We start from the raw sequence: 17,816 nt of genomic DNA, 5'->3' as shown, positions 1-17,816 counted from the left end.
TGTGTAACAATCCCGCGTGTTCTGCTGTATTATTTTCCATGGTGTTTTAAATTTAACCAGCGTTTGTTTTCAGGTTTAAAGAGGTTTGTAACAGCAATATATAACTAACTAAAATGGTTTTACCCATATAGATCAAATCATGCGCATATTTATCTAGAACCACCGTTTTAAAAACCTTGTATTAAATTTGACTTAAAATTGTTTGGAAAGGTATGTTGCTTTGATTGAGGATGTGTGGCAGTTAAGCATATATATATATATATACGGTATATGGCGATATGCAGGGAATTTGCATTTGGACATGCAGGTGAAGGAAAGTTGATGAAACGAAACTTTACAACCAGTCGGTTACAAATATAGTAGTATTGGTGAGTGGTATGTTATTTTCTCAGTTTAAGGAAAAAGTTTTTTGGGTTTGCCATAATTGTGTCAATCTTTTTGTCTCTGCTTGCTTCCCAGCACTAGTCGCCGTTTTTAGGTTATCGTACTATTTGAGTGAAGTCCGTAAAACGAATATTGGTTATGTCACCACAAACACACACATACACACGTAGTTTGTGCACGTGGAAGAACACTATAGTTTAAAGTTAAACTGTAAAGGGTTCGTAAAAACCGGCACTGTTACATGGCTTATACTACTAGAGGTATCTTGGCCGTGGCCGTGGCCGTGGCCGTTGCAAAGTGCTTAGCGAGCCTGCCGTTAGCCCAAAGATTATAAGTTCAAGGCTCTACGCTGATATATATAATCGTCGACGTGTGTGTTCATGAGGATAACACTAAACGGCAATTGCTAATTGAAATCTTTCAAAAATCATTTAACCTTCAACTTAATTATTTACTCTTAACGTCGACACACACCGTAGCACATTGATGGACAACCCAATATTTCTTATTGGCTGAAACCAAAACGATCTGTAGGGTGCAACTATCTGACTGTGCGCTATTTTTGCGCAACTCGCCAAATATCAAGCAAAATATTTTCTCAAAGACGTAACATTACAAATTGGCAAAGTAACGGCAAGAGCGTAAGTGATTTCAAACTTGTTTACCACACAAGCGCTAAAATAGAATTCGTAGAACTGAACGAAACTTGAATTAGAACTATACTATCACTAGACCATAACGCACGCAAAACCATTAAACTACGGCCTACCAGAGATATCGCTAGAACAAAAAATATAAAACCGATTGACGGTTGGATGCAAATAAGCCTTTAATGTTGGAAGGCACGGATTTTTTATCTTATTTATGACGTAACAAATACGGTTGTCTAAGAACAACTGGTGAAACGTAATTTCAAAACATTAATTTTAGATTTGATTGCAACAGTTTAACTTAACAGGTTTGAAGTTTACGTATATTTAGTTTGTCGATTCACATAAAATCGCAGAAAATGCAAACATAACCGGACGGTTCTTTTTTGTTTTATATTTAAGACTGCAGTAGATTTCGACCCTAAGTGAGCAACCATCAGAAACCTAAAAACAGTACATACGTAAGTTGCCTTTTTTTGCCGTTGTACTTGTATGTATTTGTTAGTTTATGTTGATCTCCAGGCGACCTATTAAATGGGCCGAAGTGTTTCGCTTGAGTAGCTGCTGACGTCAGTCGCTAGCAACAGCCGTGGTAACCAACAACGCCGCATAACACGATTACAGCTGAAATCATTCCTTCGAAAAAGACGTCGTGTCAGGTGTCTTATAATAGGCCAATATCAGCTGTTCGGTGCTTCATCAAAAAATCTACCGTTTGTTTAGCTGTGTTTCAAAAGCCTATTTATTCATTTTTTAAGATTTTTAAATCATTAGCGTTTTGGCCTGGCCAGAAAATAGGATGATGTATGTACACACATACACTTTAGGACAGGGTGTAACAAAACCTTTAGTTTTTTATAGGAGCATAACTGTATAACATCAAAAATCGTTTCTTTTTGTGCAATTACTGTTTGATTTAGGGTTATAATAAGTTACTTTTTTATCATAAGGTAAGTTGTTTTGTTTTGTATGGAACTTACAAAGGAAATTATTTAAATTTTGTTTTATTGCAGATTTTATAACCATCTCTTTACAATGGGGTGTGGGCCTTCTAAAGATAGTGTAAAAGCTATTACCACTGGCAAAGATGGCCAAATTGTAAGTATCTTCAACTTAACTAATATTTGTATTGTATAACCCAGTGGTTCTCAACGTTTTATTTACGTGGCCCATTTTTCGCCATAAAAGTTCTGTGACCCAATAAATTTTTATGAAAAAATAGAACAAAATAGGTTTAGTTAATATAGAAAACAGTAGAACATATTTCAAGATAGATTATTTATTCAACTTTAAATTTATTTAAAGCCATTATTCCTGTAAAATTATGTATAGTGACACAAATGAAACTTAAGTTTTAATTAAATATATTATATATATACATTATTTATATTGGTTTGTGGCCCATCTCAAATTGTTTCCACGGCCCATGATTGAGAACTGCTGGTATAACCAATAGAATACCTAGAATTATGACTTTCTTTTTAAAATACAATATTGAATGACTAATGGTATTACTTTTACCTGTACAGAGGTCAAAAAGTGCATCAAAAGTAAAAGTAAAGTCAGCAAAAGAGTCGGCTGTTAATGAATCTGCCGCAACTATCGTTGGAGCAACCAAATCCACATCTGCGAAAAGCAGAGACAGTGGGATTCAAGAAATGGTAAGTTTAATTAATTAACAAACCAAAGGTCTAGCATTGTGGTTAGGATGAAGTACTTGCATCATAACCAAGGAATAGAGAATTAAAGGTCCAATGGTCCCACTAATGTGGGTGCCTGTGTTCTTGAGCAACACATTTAACAGTAATTGCTTCAATCATGTGGTTACTACTGGTTTAAACAAAATGTCTCTACTGGTTCCAGGATTATGAATCAGGAGACATCATCACTGAGAATTCGGATCCTAACCGTGTACAAGAAGTTGAAGCTGATGGACGTCCTGAGACACCAGGTATGTTAACAGTCAATGCCCTGTCTTTTTATATGATGGGTTAGGCTTATTTGGTATTGTTCTTACCCTCAGATTTTGAATTGGTAGGCAGGCAACTCACCAGTAAGAGTGCTGGACGAGAACGAATAAAGTCAAGAGCCATTTTACAAGAACTAGAGGCAGAAGGATTAATAACAGGTAGTTTAAACTGTTTATTAAAATATATATGCTTCATATTCCAAAGAACTCGGATTTCGGATTTTGTGCACAGTTTTCTTTAAACTAGAACCATATTTGTATTAAATAAATAACTTGACCTGTTTTGTTTTTAACCTTCTCTACTTTAACTAAGTGACGAACTAAAGTTATGTTATGTTACTTTGGAAGCTATTACTTTCTTTTTCCACACAAAGGTTCAAAAGTACAAAAGGGAGGTGCTGCCTTTGAAGTGCGTGCGGGTCCATTACAACCACTGGAACCCCTGGCCCCCATCCGAAGGCCCCCACCAAGGTTGGAAAAGTTGAAACGGGAATCGAGTACTTTAACCAAAGCTGATCTTGAACAGAAATTAAAGGCTGCAGAAGAAAGAAGGAAGGTAGGCTCATGTTAACCTGATGTTTTTGAAAAAATTGGAAATTAAATATAGTAATTTTAAACATGATAATTATGATGGTTTTCTGTAGAAAAATTTGGAAAAGAAAACTAGTCGACTTGCGATGCAACTTGCGAGAGACAGAGAATTGGCAAACAAGTTTGAAGCTGATAATGTGAGCAAATTTGTTTTAAATTATTAAACAATTATATAACTATCTAATGTGTGAATGACTTTTTTATCCTCCTGCTTTGGTTCCATTTGTTTGGCAAGTTGCTTAGTATTTAAACTGTTCGACTATATACAAGTAAAATAGATTCAAGGCTTGGTGCTGCCACCATTTTTGGGCCTATGGTTTGTTGAGCGGGACAGCTAATGACAATTGCTCCAACCAGGTCCAAAGATTTATAATAAATTGTTCAAAATTTTAGCAATGCCAAAAAAAAACAGCTACAAAGTTACATATGAGGTAACTCGTAAGTGAGCACAAGGTGTATGAAATACGACACCCATGTACCCATGAATTTACAAAACTGCATGATTGGGTTTGAGTTAACAATATCTAAATTAAAAATAACAAATGCTTTGTTCATATTATTTTTTTAGGCAACTTTGGAATTTGAAAAACAACTTTCGACCGATCCATTTAACCAGGGAAGAGGAGAGAGAACTGATGCCATTGAGAATCCTCTTACTAAGAAGACTATCTTTGATGAAGCAAGTCTCAGTAGTTTGGAGGATGGAGATGCCAAACCATCCGATGACTTTTACACCAACACTGTGAACTCCAACTCACAAATTTTCGACTAACTTCTGAAGCACTGGCGCAGAAGGCTCATGCATTCTCTTCAGAAACCTGTAATATACATTTCAAGGATTTGCCCATTAGTCTTCTGAACCTAAAGACTACGTATGGCTAAACATGTTATGTGTGGCTGAAATGCGACACACCGCTTTCAAACAGCATTATTGCAGTTGATCTTTAAGCTTATTGTTCTTCCTTTTTTATATTCTTCCACATAGGCAACTCTTTTATGTAAAATTACTTCTTCCGTCCAGTGTTTTAAACTGCATGTGCTATAAGATTGCCTTAAACTGTCCATAGTAACTGAAACTGTTTTCTTTTCATAAAATTTGTGTTTTAGAAATACTTTTTTAAAGCCTTTTAATGTTTATACCTGTAAACTTATTTTTTTTATAATTTTAGCGAAATAGAAAAATTGAGTTTTTTGCTTTTGTTAATAAATATACATGCTTTTATATTCAGTCCCTAAATATGCCCGTGTGACTAACCTATATAACTATATTGTCACGTGTATCTCAAGTTCACATTGTATTCCCTTTTTAGTATTTGCTTACTTTTTTACTTTGCCAGTCAAGTGCTCTAAAATATTTTGGTTTATTTATTTATTATCAGTTTTCTATCCTTAATAGCATAATAGTTTTAAATTCTCAGAAAAACTACCAACCACGTCAAGTACTGGGTTTGGGATTTCAAATTAATTTTCAGTGATATGACAATAAATAGAGGGAAACAACAGCACACACATGAAATATAGAATATATATAGAATAGACATAAATTTTAAATAAATCCACAAAATGCGTATTTACATAACATATCGGTTTTAAATATACAGTTATACATGTTTTCATTTGCAGAACAGCGGGGAGTTTTACACCAACAAGGAAGTTAAGTAACTGAAGATTATACGCATATTTGTACTGTGACCTGGACAACAACCTGGGAAAATTAAAGTAAGTATTTTGCTAAAGTTTTTTTTAACTTTTATTGTTGAGGAACACCTTTAACAGGTAAACTGCATTCTAAGCCAGGGCACAACACATTGTGATATTAGAATTATATTGCAAAATAGTGTAAACAAAAACAATATATATATACTTATTAATTTATATATAGTTCTAAAGTTGAACGAATAATTATGTTGTTCAGTTTTTCCCAAAGCAATTTTCGTTCACTTGCTTGAGTTAAAAATCAAAAAATATTGGGAATTGGAAGTTTAGTAATTGGTTGACCGATGTAATGCGGCTCTCTTTGTAAAAGGAATGGTGCTAGCTAACCAGAGCACATTGTTTGTGCTTCATTTCTTCACAGAGAAATAGATAATCAGTGCAATCACAACGATAGCAACAATAAGTAAGATGAAACAGATTAACTTCTTTTTCCGTGCACTTGACTGAAATGTAAAACAGCTATTAATTTTAGTTGTCCATGCATAAATCGTTGTTACGGTTTAAAAATTAAGCTACAAACATATAACTTAAAAAAAGATCCAGGTAGGTCTGTCAGTGAACTAGAGAATTAAACCAAGATACAGTGTTTTAGCAAAAATTTAAACTAATGTAAATTTCACCTGGCTTGCACGTGCTTGTACAAGTTGAACATTTCCCTGTACAACATCTTGCTCTGCGTGTTCAACATTCGCCTCTATGCTGTCTGTTGTATAAAAAAAAGGATTAATTATTCAGTGTCCCTAAAACTAACCCTGTTATCCACAAAGGAAAGTTCATTTAACTGAACTGTGGTGCAATTACATACAAAACAAAGAGTTACTATCAACTACAAAGGTATGCATGACAAACCATATACAATAATGATAAACTTTGGTTTGTTTCAACTCCTATGATAAGTGTAACAAATATCATTATAATAATGTTAAGTAGTAAGCAACTTACCTATCATTTCTCCCTGCTCATGCACCATTGTACCCAGGTCTTTGAAGATCATATTTACATCCATTATATCTGCCTGTTCATAAATTAATGTGGTGTGATATGATAGCACTTAAAGTATAAAAAACTCTTTGGTAAATTACCTCAAGTTGCCGTATAGCAGTTTCTCTTTCTTCTATATCCTGCAGTTCCTCAACTGATACAGTGGCTTGCTGTTGGTCTTGCATTGTACTGAAAAGGAAACCACAACTTTTAAAATAAATAACCCATATAAAAAGATGTTGAATTAGGCATTTGGTTTACATGAAGGCAACCAACCAACCAACGAACTCTGGCCTAAACCCCAAGTCCCTGGCTTGTGCTATCAAAGTTGTCATAGGACCGGATTTACCCATGTAAAATGCACTTGATAAAAGTGTTATTTTTCCAGAATCACACATTACTTACCCTTGTATATTAATAAGAACATCAGATCCTGGTTCTTGATGAGCTGTACTTGATGCTCGAACTCTTGCAACGCATTCTTTTTCTGTTGTAGCTGCTTCCCTCTGTGCTGCTTGGAATGAGTTAAGTACATCACTAAAATCAGCCATTAGTCGTTCAGTTTGTGTTTTTCGCCGTCTCTGCGGGAACAGTGTTTTTAATGATAAAATTATATTGTAATGAAAAACATGGCATTACTGGGTAATATTTACCTGTTCAGCTGCTGCTTGGGTGGAAGGTAGTCCTTTGACATCTTTTAAATAACGAGCTGTGTCTTTTGATATTTGGTTTGTATGATGTTGTCTCTGGTGCCTGCGATAAAACAAACATGAATCTCGGTTATGCATTGCTGTTTAGCACAAATGATGAAGTATGACAAGTAGTGTAATATGCAAAAAGAACATGAACATATAAGGTGCATAAAAGACCAACTTACAGTCTGTTTCTTAGATCGGGTGTGTCTTGATTGGTCCCCAGTTGATTAACCATTCGTTTGAATTCTTGGACTAAAAACAAGGTGAAATCGGTAAGTCATAATAGTTATATTTTACATTTATATTATTGTTACAGCGCTATCTTACCATTTTGCGCAATTTTTTGAATGTTTGTTCCTATAAGCTGAGTAAGTCTGGTGTAATCCTGGGTACCTCCAGAATTCTGGTATGAACCAGTGTTATATGATGCTGAACTGTTGAAGCCATCACTTGTTAAATCACCTCTTCCATATGACATGCTCACTGACATTTAAAATTACACACTTTTTTAAATACAATTTTTTTTTATTCAAGGTATATATAATAAAAGTTCTAACAGTTGATATATATACAACAATAAAACCTAAAGTGATAAAGTAGCATAAGTACATACTACATACTATATCTACGTATTAACATGTGCTATAGTTTATCTTCATGAACTTGCTGCTCCCCACAAATTTTAAGTTATTAATAAACTTCTGTCTACTTTCGTTTTATTGTGTTGTTGCTCACTGATTGTCGTAAGACGGTGACGTCATGCAGAACAAAATTTCAGTGTTACACAGTAAAAAATCATTAGAGTGAAAAATATAATATTTTTTAATAGTAATGACATGTATTTAACGTTGTACTATTCAGTTTAATAAAAAAATGGCATAGCTTATACTAAAAGATTTATAAATGTATAAAAGCATTTTAACTTACACCTAATGTCTTCAACTTTAAAAATAAATAAAAGTACGGTCCACACTGCAATTACGCTATTCACATGATCGGTTGCGGTTGATTGATTTTTGACTTTGTTTATATTCGAGACGAAAGAATAACATTGGAATTCGTATTGCGTGCTGTAGGAGCTGTTCTAAACTTTTAACATCGCATTATTCTAGGCTTATAGTATATTAGATTATAAAGAAGATGACTTCTGAAGCTGATCGTTTGGTACAAGAGGGTGAAAAGCATTTGAAGACTGGTTTCTTTAAATGGCGACCAGATTTCGACAGTGCAGCAGACTGTTTTCAAAAAGCTGGACTTGCATACAAGAAACACAAGAATTTGGAAAAAGCTGTCTCGGCTTTCCTTAAGGTAGCAGATTGCTATTACAAGAATGGATCACGTTTTCATTCAGGTAAGGCTCGTGAAGAAGCGGGTTTGGTATATAAAGACATGAAAGACTTTGAAAATGCTTTAAAGTGTCTAGACCATGCATCTGAGCTTTACTTGGAAGATGGTACACCTGATACAGCAGCAATGTGCTTGGATAGGGCTGGTAAAATGGTGGAAATGACCCACCCAGCATGGGCGGCTTCTTCTTACTTAAAAGGTGCTGAAATATATGAAAATGAGGACAAAAGTAGACTCCGATCTGCTGCTGAACTTGTGGGTAAAGCAGCTCGGATTCAGGTACGAATGAATAAACTTAGTGAAGCTGTAAAAACTATTGAACATGAAAAGCAGCTGTATAGTCAAGTGGATGGTGGAGATCATGGGGCAGGAAGCAGGTTGACCTGCGCTATGGTGCTCGTACATTTGCATATAGGTGACCAGGTACATGCGGAACAGAGTGTGTATGATGCATGTGAAAATATTGATGGCTTTAATGAGAGCGAGGAATACGATGCATTGATGGGACTCGTGGAAGCTTATGATCAGCGGGACCAGGATGCAGCATCACGAATCTTAAATACTCCACTGTTTAAGTATATGGACACTGCTTATGCAAAGTTAGCTAGATCATTAAAAGTTCCCGGTTACGTGCCAGGCAACGCCGTAAAAACAGAGAGTAATTCTCACAAACCCAGACATAATCTGGACGATATGACAAAACAAGCGGATGAAATGGCTGATAAATTTGCATCTCTGCAATCTTCTGTACCAAATCCACACCAAAGTAATCAAACTCCACAATCCTCTTCTGCTGTTGAAGAGGAAGAATTTGATCTCTGTTAATTAAACTTAACAGTATTGTTTTTGATTTAAAAAGAAAAACATGGGATTGTGCAATTGTGAGAGTTGTATATTTGTTAATGTGTTCCACCATACCTGACCTGTTTAATTTAAAAAAGTCTTGGTAAATAAAAAATTCTGTGTTTTTTACCATGCGGTTTACCCAAACATCATGACCAAATAAAGTAAATGTCCATATTGTCATTTTTGTAGCAATTTATGGTGGTACCTGAATAAAAGCATGATCGACTGCTGTTTACATGTTAATATTTATCAGAATTTGTTGCTTTTATTATACAATGTGTCAACTAATTATAAATATTTTATTTACTGTGTGCTTTACTGGTACAGTACAAGTATAAAAATGTGAATTAAACATTACCGTATGTTTGTAGCATATTAAACATGTTATGTTGTAATTGCTTATACATTTTCAGATAAGTAATAAATCGTGTATTCTTCATTACCTAATCATTAAAGATATTTCTGTTAATCGCAACCACTATGCAAAGTTCTGATGACGCAAGAAACTACACGAGGCTCACACACCTTGTGGGTTCAAATCTACAGAAGATCACAAAAAATGGTAATTATATAAGCCTTAGCACATTTATATTGCGGCATGCCAAATCCTACACTGTTAAGGTTAAGAAATAGCTTTAATTATTCTTCAAAGCAGATTCCAACTTTAATAACTTATATTAAATTTTTAGTTCAAGAGATAAAGAACCTTGTTTGTCAACTAAATGATCATGGAAATTCTGGTGACACTTTGACTAAAATGTAAGTTAATGTTGTTTTAACGGAATGCATGTTGAATACCTAGCGCTTGTTTATTCATTAAAGTAAGTTAAATAACATTATCTTGTTAAAGAGTTAATATTATAAGAGTTATTTGGTTTAATAAATTAAATTTCCTTTCACCGAAATTCAGAAATATATATATATATATATATTTATTTAAAAATTTATTAGCGCGCTTTGTGAAACTGGTCAAAGGAAAGGATTTAATATATTTTTGACTTTAGTTTAATTTTTGAATATCCATATTTTTTATTAAATTTTGGTAAATTTTTAATTTTAATAAATTTTGCAATATTTTAAATATATGTATATATTTTGACTTTTATTAAATTTTTGGACATATATATTTGTGAATTTTATTAAAGCAACCAAAGGCAGCATCATACTAAGGAGCTACTGGAAGCAACAGCAAGTCATTTGTCAGATGTTAAAAACATTTCCCCACCCACATCAGCAAGTGAAAAGGTTTAATTGTGTTTATTATTAGTACTAGTTGACACAAAAACTGATATTTGAGATAAATTTAGTGATTAAGAAATTGTTTTGCTTTTTTTCTGTGCCAGTCTGTCACTATAGCGTGGCAAACCACATAACAGAGATTTTCTAGACAAATTTTGCTTACTACCCCTATTATATGCACTGTTACACCCCTAATCTTAATACGATTTTCAGTTAATATTTTAATATAAAACATATATATATAATTATATACATAGGACAACATATATTATTTATATATATAACCAGTTTGAGTATGAACCAAAGCTTTGTAAATAATTAACAAAAATATACTGAAAGTTGTGCATTTTAATTACAATAAATGTATTTTTGCAGAGGCAAAGAAATACAATGAAAACAAGATTAACAAATGACCTCAAAGATGTTTCAATGTCATTTCAAGACGTACAAAGAGATATTGCAAAGATTGAAAGAGAATCGGTTGCTAGGATGCGATCATTGAGTGAATCTAATCAAGAAACTCAACCATTCATTGGAGCCCAGGGGTTTGTTGTTTTATTTAAAAACCAGTTGGTGTATTAGCCATTTTAATACTTATTAAGTGGGGGCTTCTTTTTTATTTATGGCGTATTTGTTTTTTTCTGCTGACCGTTTTTGATATACAGTCAATGAGTCAAATACTTTATTGATTAGAGAACACCAGTATAATGTATATTCCATATACCATCTAGCTTATATTATATCCATTATTGAACATGTGCACATGCATAATTAATTTAGACGCATAAGAAATAACACCTGTCTACAGTGCATGGCGTGTAATTAAAATCATGTTTTCTAAACTGAGGTGTATTAACTATAAAAATGCTGAACGCTACCAATTATTGATCCAAACGTTCATTGATTGTTGTATTTAAAATTTAACCAGAGGGATGCAAATGCAAGAAATGGCCACACATGACATATCTGTACTTGAAGAACGGGAGAGGGAACTTCAGAAACTGGAGGTAATATTCATGAAGGGTTGGTGCCTTGTGCCCTATAATACATGATATTGATACCAAGTTAATAACAGCGTCACCATATGATTCATAATTGTGGACATGGTTTTTCATTTTTGTCTGCATCGTTAGAATTTCTGATCACCAACAATTGTCATTTAATCTGCAATTGATTTTTTTTTCTGAGAGTTTTTAAAAAGATTTTAAAGTTTTTTAAATGGCGTTCATTTTTTAAACAACATGATGTTTGCTATCGTTTTTGAAAAGATAAATAAAAAATTATATTTACTAATAATGTAACTTTTTCTTTCTAACTGAAGTCTGCAGTTTTTTCTACAGTTTCCATTTTCAAAATTTATAATTTAATGTTTAATTTTAACATTGACATTTGATTTAATAATATATGTATATTGTTATTACAATATTATTATTATTATTATTTTTTTTTTTTTAATTTAAAAAATAACATTTTTTTTTATGGTGATCTCTATTTTTAGTCCGACATTGTTGATGTGAACATCATATTTAAGGATCTTGCTAAAATAGTTGAAGATCAAGGAGAAATGATTGGTAAGTCCTAAGTTGTGCATTTTGTGGGTTCATGTCACAAAATGAAACATTTGTTAACTTATTGTATTTATTGTTTAGTAGTTAAACATGATTCTTATAAACATAGTCATAATAATTTAGAACAATAATAATTTCTTTTGTTGCCGATTCTCTGTTTTGTTGTTCAGCAATTGATTCTGTTTTTTTTGTTGAACAGTTGTTTCGTTTTTTTTTGGTTGTGGGTCTAAATTGCAATCTAAAATTTAACTTTAGCTGGAGAATGGAGATTTAATTAAACAATTAGTCAGAGTTTAAAACTAAACCATCTATGATCTATTGCAAATCAAAAATGAATCTGTTAAAAAAACACACAAAACTGAACAAAAAATTTAAAAAAACTAAACTGCCTCAAACACTATGTATAAACCATTACACACAAACCAAACGGAAAGAAATAAAGAATTGCAGGATATGATATTGTACCAAAGTATCTGAAGTACGTACAGCAGGTATCAATCTTCTTTCAAGATGGTTATTGTTTTATCAATGTTTATTTGAGTTGTGCTCTCTTGTTTTAGATAGCATTGAGGCAAATGTTGAAGCTGCTCATGAAAGAGTGGATAAGGGAAAATCAGAATTGGGTCAGGCCGTTAAAAACCAAGTAAATTACATGTTTTAGTTATTTTGATTTGTTTCTGTTTTAGCAATTTTAATTTGGATGAATGAATGAATGAATAAATGAGTGTAACTTACTTCATCCTCGCGTGGCCGGAAAACGACAGTCGTTATAACACGGGTTTAACACCTCGTGCCAGCTTACGAGTTACCATGTATGTTACTTTGTGGGTGATTATTTTTTGGGGGATTTTTTCATTTTTTTTAATATATGGCTGATAATTTGGACAATCCATTAGTGACCACTGGGTTGGAGCAATTGTCGTTAAGTGTCTTGCACATACGCTCACAATGGTAGCAGCGACGAGCCTTGAACCCATTACCTAATGGCTACAGGCAGGCACGCTAACCACTACGCCACGGCGCAAGACAAAATTCAACATGTTTTGTAGCTGCCAGATATTAATACAGTGTTTAAATAAGAGTGCGTGTTTAAACTTACAAAATATTGTTGAATGTAGTTGCAGTTTAATAAGTGCATGTTATTAACAGTCTTTATTTTACGGGTAGGAAAAATCATTTTGTTTTCGTATGACGTTAAATTTTGCTTTTTCAGAAAAAGTCGCGGAAAAAGAAAATCATTTGTGGAATTATTCTTCTTGTTTTGATAATAATCCTTATTTTAATCATTTACTTTTCTATTCCTAAATAATGTTGCATACCGCCACCGTATAAAAAAACTGCCTTTCAGCGCCTACCTTTTATCGGGAGTATATGTGTGAAGTGATGGTGGCAAATTGCACATCTTATGTAAAAAAGTTTCTGTAAATCAATCAATCAGTCTGCTTGCTTATTTTTTACTTTTGGTACAGTGTTTAGCATTTATATTTCTCCTTTAACACTCCACTATCCCAATAAAAAAGTTGCAATTGGTAATATCTTTTATAAGTAGCCTACATGCAATTCGTGGTGTAAACCCATAAAACTAATATGCAATTTAAAAGATATAAGCTACTTTGTCATAAAATATGTGGTAACTTTTAACCAAAATGTACATTCGTCTACTTTGGAGTCAGATACAAAATTGTTTATATAACTCAAGAAAAATTGTTTTCCAAAAAATCTGGAGGCGAATTTATAAATACAGCTTTGGTTCAAATTGTTGGAGATATTGACAGATAAGAAAATTGCGATACTTTTGACGAGTAAATAATAATATTTAACCCACAACGAGGCAAGGTAATGCATTTTTATTTAATTCTGTATGTTACAGTTTTAGCATAAAGTGCATACAGCATTCGGTGTTTATTGGTTTAGTTTTAAAGTTTTAAAATGTTGCTGTTCGTTGGTTTATTTAGTCTTTTAAAAGTCGTCTATAATTATAAAGTTCGTGTAATTAAAGGCAATCGTTGAAAAGTATATTTCGTGTGGGTATCGGCAAACTGGCATTTTATGTGCTGCGCTTAGCTGACGGCAAAATTCAAACTAGTACTGCAGAATTATATGTACACGAATATAGGCGGAATTATTCCTATTCCACATATTTTTCTGGGCGCCGTTGCACTACTATGGCATAAGCATGACATACATGGTTGTTGGGATTTGTAGCTTTTACCTGAGAACGTAATACGTATCATTTACAAAGTGTTTGTTTTGAATCCTTGCTTTTAAAATTCGCTTTAGCTGAAGCAGTATATAGCCATAGCTCAATTATCAATCCTTCTAGATGGCGCACATGGGCTGTGTAGACGTAGCGTTTGTACTTACAATTTGATCGTAGTAGCGTAGCAGTTAGACTTTTTTTACAATCCCTGGGATGCGAATATGTAACTCTGTAAAGTTTCTTTGTTTACTAAAATGGGACGATAAAATAGAATAAACCATGAACCATTTTACCTCAATTTACTATATTTTTTTGTTTGCTTTTTACATGTTTTGCACTTCAGTTCTTACAATCTATTTTCCGGGTGCTCCGAATTAGTTGACGTTGTATGGTGTCATAACCCACTAAATATCTATTTATGATGTAGTAAGATGGTGTAAGATGCTGCTATACATGTATTTATGGGGATGTAAGGTTAATCATTGTTCAAACACTCGCACAGTGTATTATATGAGGTGATAAATTTACTATGACCATTAGGTATATACTTTACTATAGATATACGTGGATAGTCAACATTACACATAGCGGAATTTCCCCTCTGGTAATCCAGCGTTTACATTAGCTTTTACTGAACCGAAGTGGTTGATCGCTTATGTTACATCTTTCACGCCAATCAAGATTTGCGGTCAAACTCTTGTGAGCGGCCAGCTGCTGAAATTTCCATGTTCGTTGAAATCTCGTCTGCGGTATAATATGGGATAATCAACGGATGTCGCCGTCGTTGAACAAATTTATAGTTGGCAAATCGAAACCTTACAAACGTCTAGGATATTACCTATTACACGGTCAGTAATCGAACTCCCCCTTATCGGTGCAGCTAACTTTTTCTTTTGCCCTAACCACTATTGTGTGGTTAACGAACATGGCCGCAAAAGAAATCTACCGTTGTCTACTTGACCTTAATAGCTTAAGTATTGGTTACCGGAGGTTAATGGGAACGAACTAAACTTACCATCCGTATTATGTTTTACACACCTTGTTTAATTGCACCCTTATGTTTCACGCTGTCGATCTTTACTACTCTAGAATCCTCAAACGAGTTATCAGCCGTTTACGTTTCCTCGACCGCCGATTTAAAACAGTTTACTTTACGCTAGAGCGCGGTAGAATGCAGAGTTCAAGCCTTCACTTATGTGGTAAAGATCGTACACGTTTCGGGTAAGGTTTTTTAAACTTCACACTAATTAGCAGTTTGTGCATTCGGACCAAAGTATTTTTGTTCTATCGCAATCTCCTTTCCTTGGTACCCACATTTACCGCTAAACTATGTATCACAGAGGTTTTGGTTGCGGCGCGACTTTCCTGGAAATGCGGTTACTGCAATGCGATTCAGCTTTTAGGCGTTGACTGTTTGTGTTTGAAATTTTTCGTTCATAACTTGTGGATTGTATGCTTACTGCCCAATGGCTTGTGAAGAAAGTAAATAGAACATACCTTACGCCGCTATAAACCGTCGCGTTATTGCGTGACAAACTATTCGCCTTGGTCAACCGCTGTGACGTAACTGTGCTAACGAACAATAGAGTATTCGTGTGACGACGGGATAACAGGTGTTTCGCTCATCATTTTTCATACATACTGTGTCGCGACAATGAATAGAACTCTTTCCTTGCCGCAATTACCGCGGTCTTGACGCCCAATTTTTAACAAGCTTTCAAAAATAACAGCAACATAAATAAACAGTGTACAGACTTAAAACCGCTCACATGCAGCTGCCAACAGTGACCGTGTACCTGCAGAGTCAATACTAGGGTCGCCCCCGCCGCACGTTTCGCTTTGAAATTAAAAACAGAAACAAGTCCGATCACTTTCAAAGGGAGATTACATAGCACGTGGCAAAGGGAAAGATGCTTTTTCCACCACTTACACGGCTGCATTAGGTACAAATGTTCACCACAAACAATGCTCCGACTTGTTCGTTACAAAACATCTGTTGTGCCGGTGTCTTGCGAAGGAAGGTCGGGTCAGTGGTTGCAACATCGCTCGACTGTTCTGCGGATTTCTGCGGGTCGCGGTGGTGAATTTTAAACCGAGAAGCACTCTTTGGTGTGATACAGTAACAAAGAAGTGATTGATTTTTTTCGGCAAGTTTAAACTGTGAGAATGCAAAATCTGAGAAAGTAGGTCTTTCCCACTACGTCCACATCACCACCTGGGTTGTTTTGTGTCTAGAATGACACAAATAGCACTGTTACATCACTGTTGCCTGTAAAGGGCGTTACATACATCTCGTGTTACCACTCTTGCATGAAAACCTTCGCTCGGGTGGGGGAAGTCCCGGATATGTGGCGTTAAATTCATAACACAAAACAAACCAGCGATATCCTACACCAAAGTAATCTACCACAAGTTTCAAGCAGGTGAAGCGAGTCCGCTACTCCCACAGAACTCGCCAAACGTCGCTATATTCTTTTTTTGTGCTTTCACTCCGATGTTTCTAATAAAACATGTTTTCCACTTGATATTTCACGCGAAATAAGCATGTATGGTTGCGGATTTGAAATTTTGATTTCGCGACTTTCCGCCTGAGCCGAAATTTCCCCGAATCACAGACACGAGACGGAAAAATATTATTTCCAGAGTTGGCTTTTCAATTACGCTAAATCCTGTCCGTTCAACACTTTCCCATCAAAGTCGGTCGCATCAAATGCTGCTGGATTACCGTCCGTCATCGTACGATCTTGTCAATCACGGCCGCCCCAGCGCCCATCCGCTGCCCCGTTTCCGCGACAACGTGTACAAGGGGCAAGTTCGCCACCCGAGATATTACAACCCCGACGACGTACAAGGATTTAACTCCAACAAGCAGCAGCTGTGAATTATAGGATCCGTTCGTTGGACGCCGGTGGCCGTCGTTTAATAACGACCTCACACCTGGCGCCCAAACGATCCAGACGGAAAGAAGAATGTACGTGACCAATGTTTAAGGGGAGTTGGATCTTTAACATTGGTGGTGACGACGTCTAACTTATTCAGCGTTATCAGTTCGATTTCTGCTGTTACGTGGTAACCCGTGTTCGAGCCCAGACGTCGGTCCCCAACTAAAAATAATTCCGAGGACATAGCATATCTGTGGAGGGTGAACAATCATGGTCTTGTAGTTGTCAAGATAGTGAGTTCGGTGACGAAATTTAACCAAGTATAACATCCCATTCCAATCACTGTTCATATATATACACCGGGTCTGTTCAAATTCTCACGATTTTATATTTAGGGTAACCAATGTGATAAAAAACAAATCGATTGCCATAAAATCCTGCTGTTTTCGTGCCAAACGATAAATCACACAAGTTGCTATTTACAGATATCCAAACTTGTACGTAGACAGTTTAAGCTATCATAGTTTTAAAATATGTTATCTGTTTCGACCTATTCTGAGAAATTAGGAATGGATTGTACAGTTTTATTTTTGTAAGTTTCAGAGATGATATTTTACATTTAAGCGCAGTATATAATATAACTGATTTATTTTCAAATTATCTATGTCTTGAGATTTACAATTGTAATCAAATATTTTTTAAAAAATTGTTTGTCACTTTTTTTTTATGCCTTCCTATGTCTGTACTA

General features: G+C 34.7%; 4 protein-coding genes across 10 annotated transcripts; 3 read left to right on the top strand and 1 right to left on the bottom strand.

The window, feature by feature from the left end:
- The first annotated feature begins 65 nt into the window (after window positions 1-65).
- LOC149743055 (uncharacterized) lies at window positions 66-4,816 on the top strand. 6 transcript variants are annotated; one of them, XM_089880485.1, is made up of 9 exons: window positions 66-83; window positions 285-368; window positions 2,048-2,132; window positions 2,564-2,695; window positions 2,898-2,985; window positions 3,058-3,162; window positions 3,378-3,559; window positions 3,648-3,731; window positions 4,163-4,816. In XM_089880485.1, exons 3-9 carry the CDS (start codon window positions 2,070-2,072, stop codon window positions 4,364-4,366), a joined length of 858 nt encoding a protein of 285 aa, XP_089736611.1. In that variant the 5' UTR covers window positions 66-83; window positions 285-368; window positions 2,048-2,069; the 3' UTR covers window positions 4,367-4,816. The 6 variants fall into 6 exon arrangements, with proteins under 6 accessions (XP_089736611.1, XP_089736592.1, XP_089736627.1 ...); XM_089880466.1 differs by lacking the exon at window positions 66-83 and having other exon boundaries at window positions 160-368; XM_089880501.1 differs by lacking the exons at window positions 66-83; window positions 285-368 and adding an exon at window positions 1,332-1,693 and having other exon boundaries at window positions 3,073-3,162.
- A 125-nt stretch (window positions 4,817-4,941) lies between these two features.
- LOC149743054 (syntaxin-7-like) lies at window positions 4,942-7,587 on the bottom strand. Its single transcript, XM_089880509.1, has 8 exons — window positions 7,314-7,587; window positions 7,169-7,238; window positions 6,945-7,044; window positions 6,697-6,872; window positions 6,393-6,480; window positions 6,253-6,325; window positions 5,931-6,013; window positions 4,942-5,753 (listed from the first exon to the last, which is right to left on the bottom strand). The coding sequence occupies exons 1-8, from the start codon at window positions 7,474-7,476 to the stop codon at window positions 5,658-5,660; spliced, it is 849 nt and encodes a 282-aa protein (XP_089736635.1). The 5' UTR covers window positions 7,477-7,587; the 3' UTR covers window positions 4,942-5,657.
- A 415-nt stretch (window positions 7,588-8,002) lies between these two features.
- Window positions 8,003-9,604, top strand: LOC149743053 (gamma-soluble NSF attachment protein-like). The gene has a single exon (XM_089880352.1). The coding sequence runs from the start codon at window positions 8,127-8,129 to the stop codon at window positions 9,156-9,158; it is 1,032 nt and encodes a 343-aa protein (XP_089736478.1). The 5' UTR covers window positions 8,003-8,126; the 3' UTR covers window positions 9,159-9,604.
- Window positions 9,591-13,519, top strand: LOC149743052 (syntaxin-12-like). Of its 2 annotated transcripts, XM_089880536.1 has the most exons (8): window positions 9,591-9,741; window positions 9,869-9,938; window positions 10,325-10,424; window positions 10,794-10,963; window positions 11,347-11,425; window positions 11,917-11,989; window positions 12,547-12,629; window positions 13,200-13,519. In XM_089880536.1, exons 1-8 carry the CDS (start codon window positions 9,660-9,662, stop codon window positions 13,293-13,295), a joined length of 753 nt encoding a protein of 250 aa, XP_089736662.1. In that variant the 5' UTR covers window positions 9,591-9,659; the 3' UTR covers window positions 13,296-13,519. The 2 variants fall into 2 exon arrangements, with proteins under 2 accessions (XP_089736662.1, XP_089736671.1); XM_089880545.1 differs by lacking the exon at window positions 12,547-12,629.
- The last annotated feature ends 4,297 nt before the right edge of the window (window positions 13,520-17,816 follow it).

Source organism: Ciona robusta, chromosome 1, assembly GCF_009617815.1.
Source record: "Ciona robusta chromosome 1, ASM961781v2".
NCBI classification, from domain to species: domain Eukaryota; kingdom Metazoa; phylum Chordata; class Ascidiacea; order Phlebobranchia; family Cionidae; genus Ciona; species Ciona robusta.
The sequence above is the reverse complement of the archived record's forward strand: the minus strand, read 5'-3'. Positions and strand labels throughout refer to the sequence as shown.

Bases quoted from the DNA above. Each gene is read 5' to 3' on its own strand.
- LOC149743053 (XM_089880352.1), top strand. From the start codon at position 8,127: ATGACTTCTGAAGCTGATCGTTTGGTACAAGAGGGTGAAAAGCATTTG.
- LOC149743055 (XM_089880485.1), top strand. From the start codon at position 2,070: ATGGGGTGTGGGCCTTCTAAAGATAGTGTAAAAGCTATTACCACTGGC. The intron at 2,696-2,897 runs GTAAGTTTAATT...TACTGGTTCCAG, and splicing joins ACAGTGGGATTCAAGAAATG to GATTATGAATCAGGAGACAT. The intron at 3,560-3,647 runs GTAGGCTCATGT...GGTTTTCTGTAG, and splicing joins CTGCAGAAGAAAGAAGGAAG to AAAAATTTGGAAAAGAAAAC.
- LOC149743054 (XM_089880509.1), bottom strand. From the start codon at position 7,476: ATGTCAGTGAGCATGTCATATGGAAGAGGTGATTTAACAAGTGATGGC. The intron at 6,481-6,696 runs GTAAGTAATGTG...TTTCCTTTTCAG, and splicing joins GTTCTTATTAATATACAAGG to TACAATGCAAGACCAACAGC. The intron at 5,754-5,930 runs GTGAAATTTACA...TTTACATTTCAG, and splicing joins TACAAGCACGTGCAAGCCAG to TCAAGTGCACGGAAAAAGAA.
- LOC149743052 (XM_089880536.1), top strand. From the start codon at position 9,660: ATGCAAAGTTCTGATGACGCAAGAAACTACACGAGGCTCACACACCTT. The intron at 10,425-10,793 runs GTTTAATTGTGT...GTATTTTTGCAG, and splicing joins CCACATCAGCAAGTGAAAAG to AGGCAAAGAAATACAATGAA. The intron at 11,990-12,546 runs GTAAGTCCTAAG...CTCTTGTTTTAG, and splicing joins AGATCAAGGAGAAATGATTG to ATAGCATTGAGGCAAATGTT.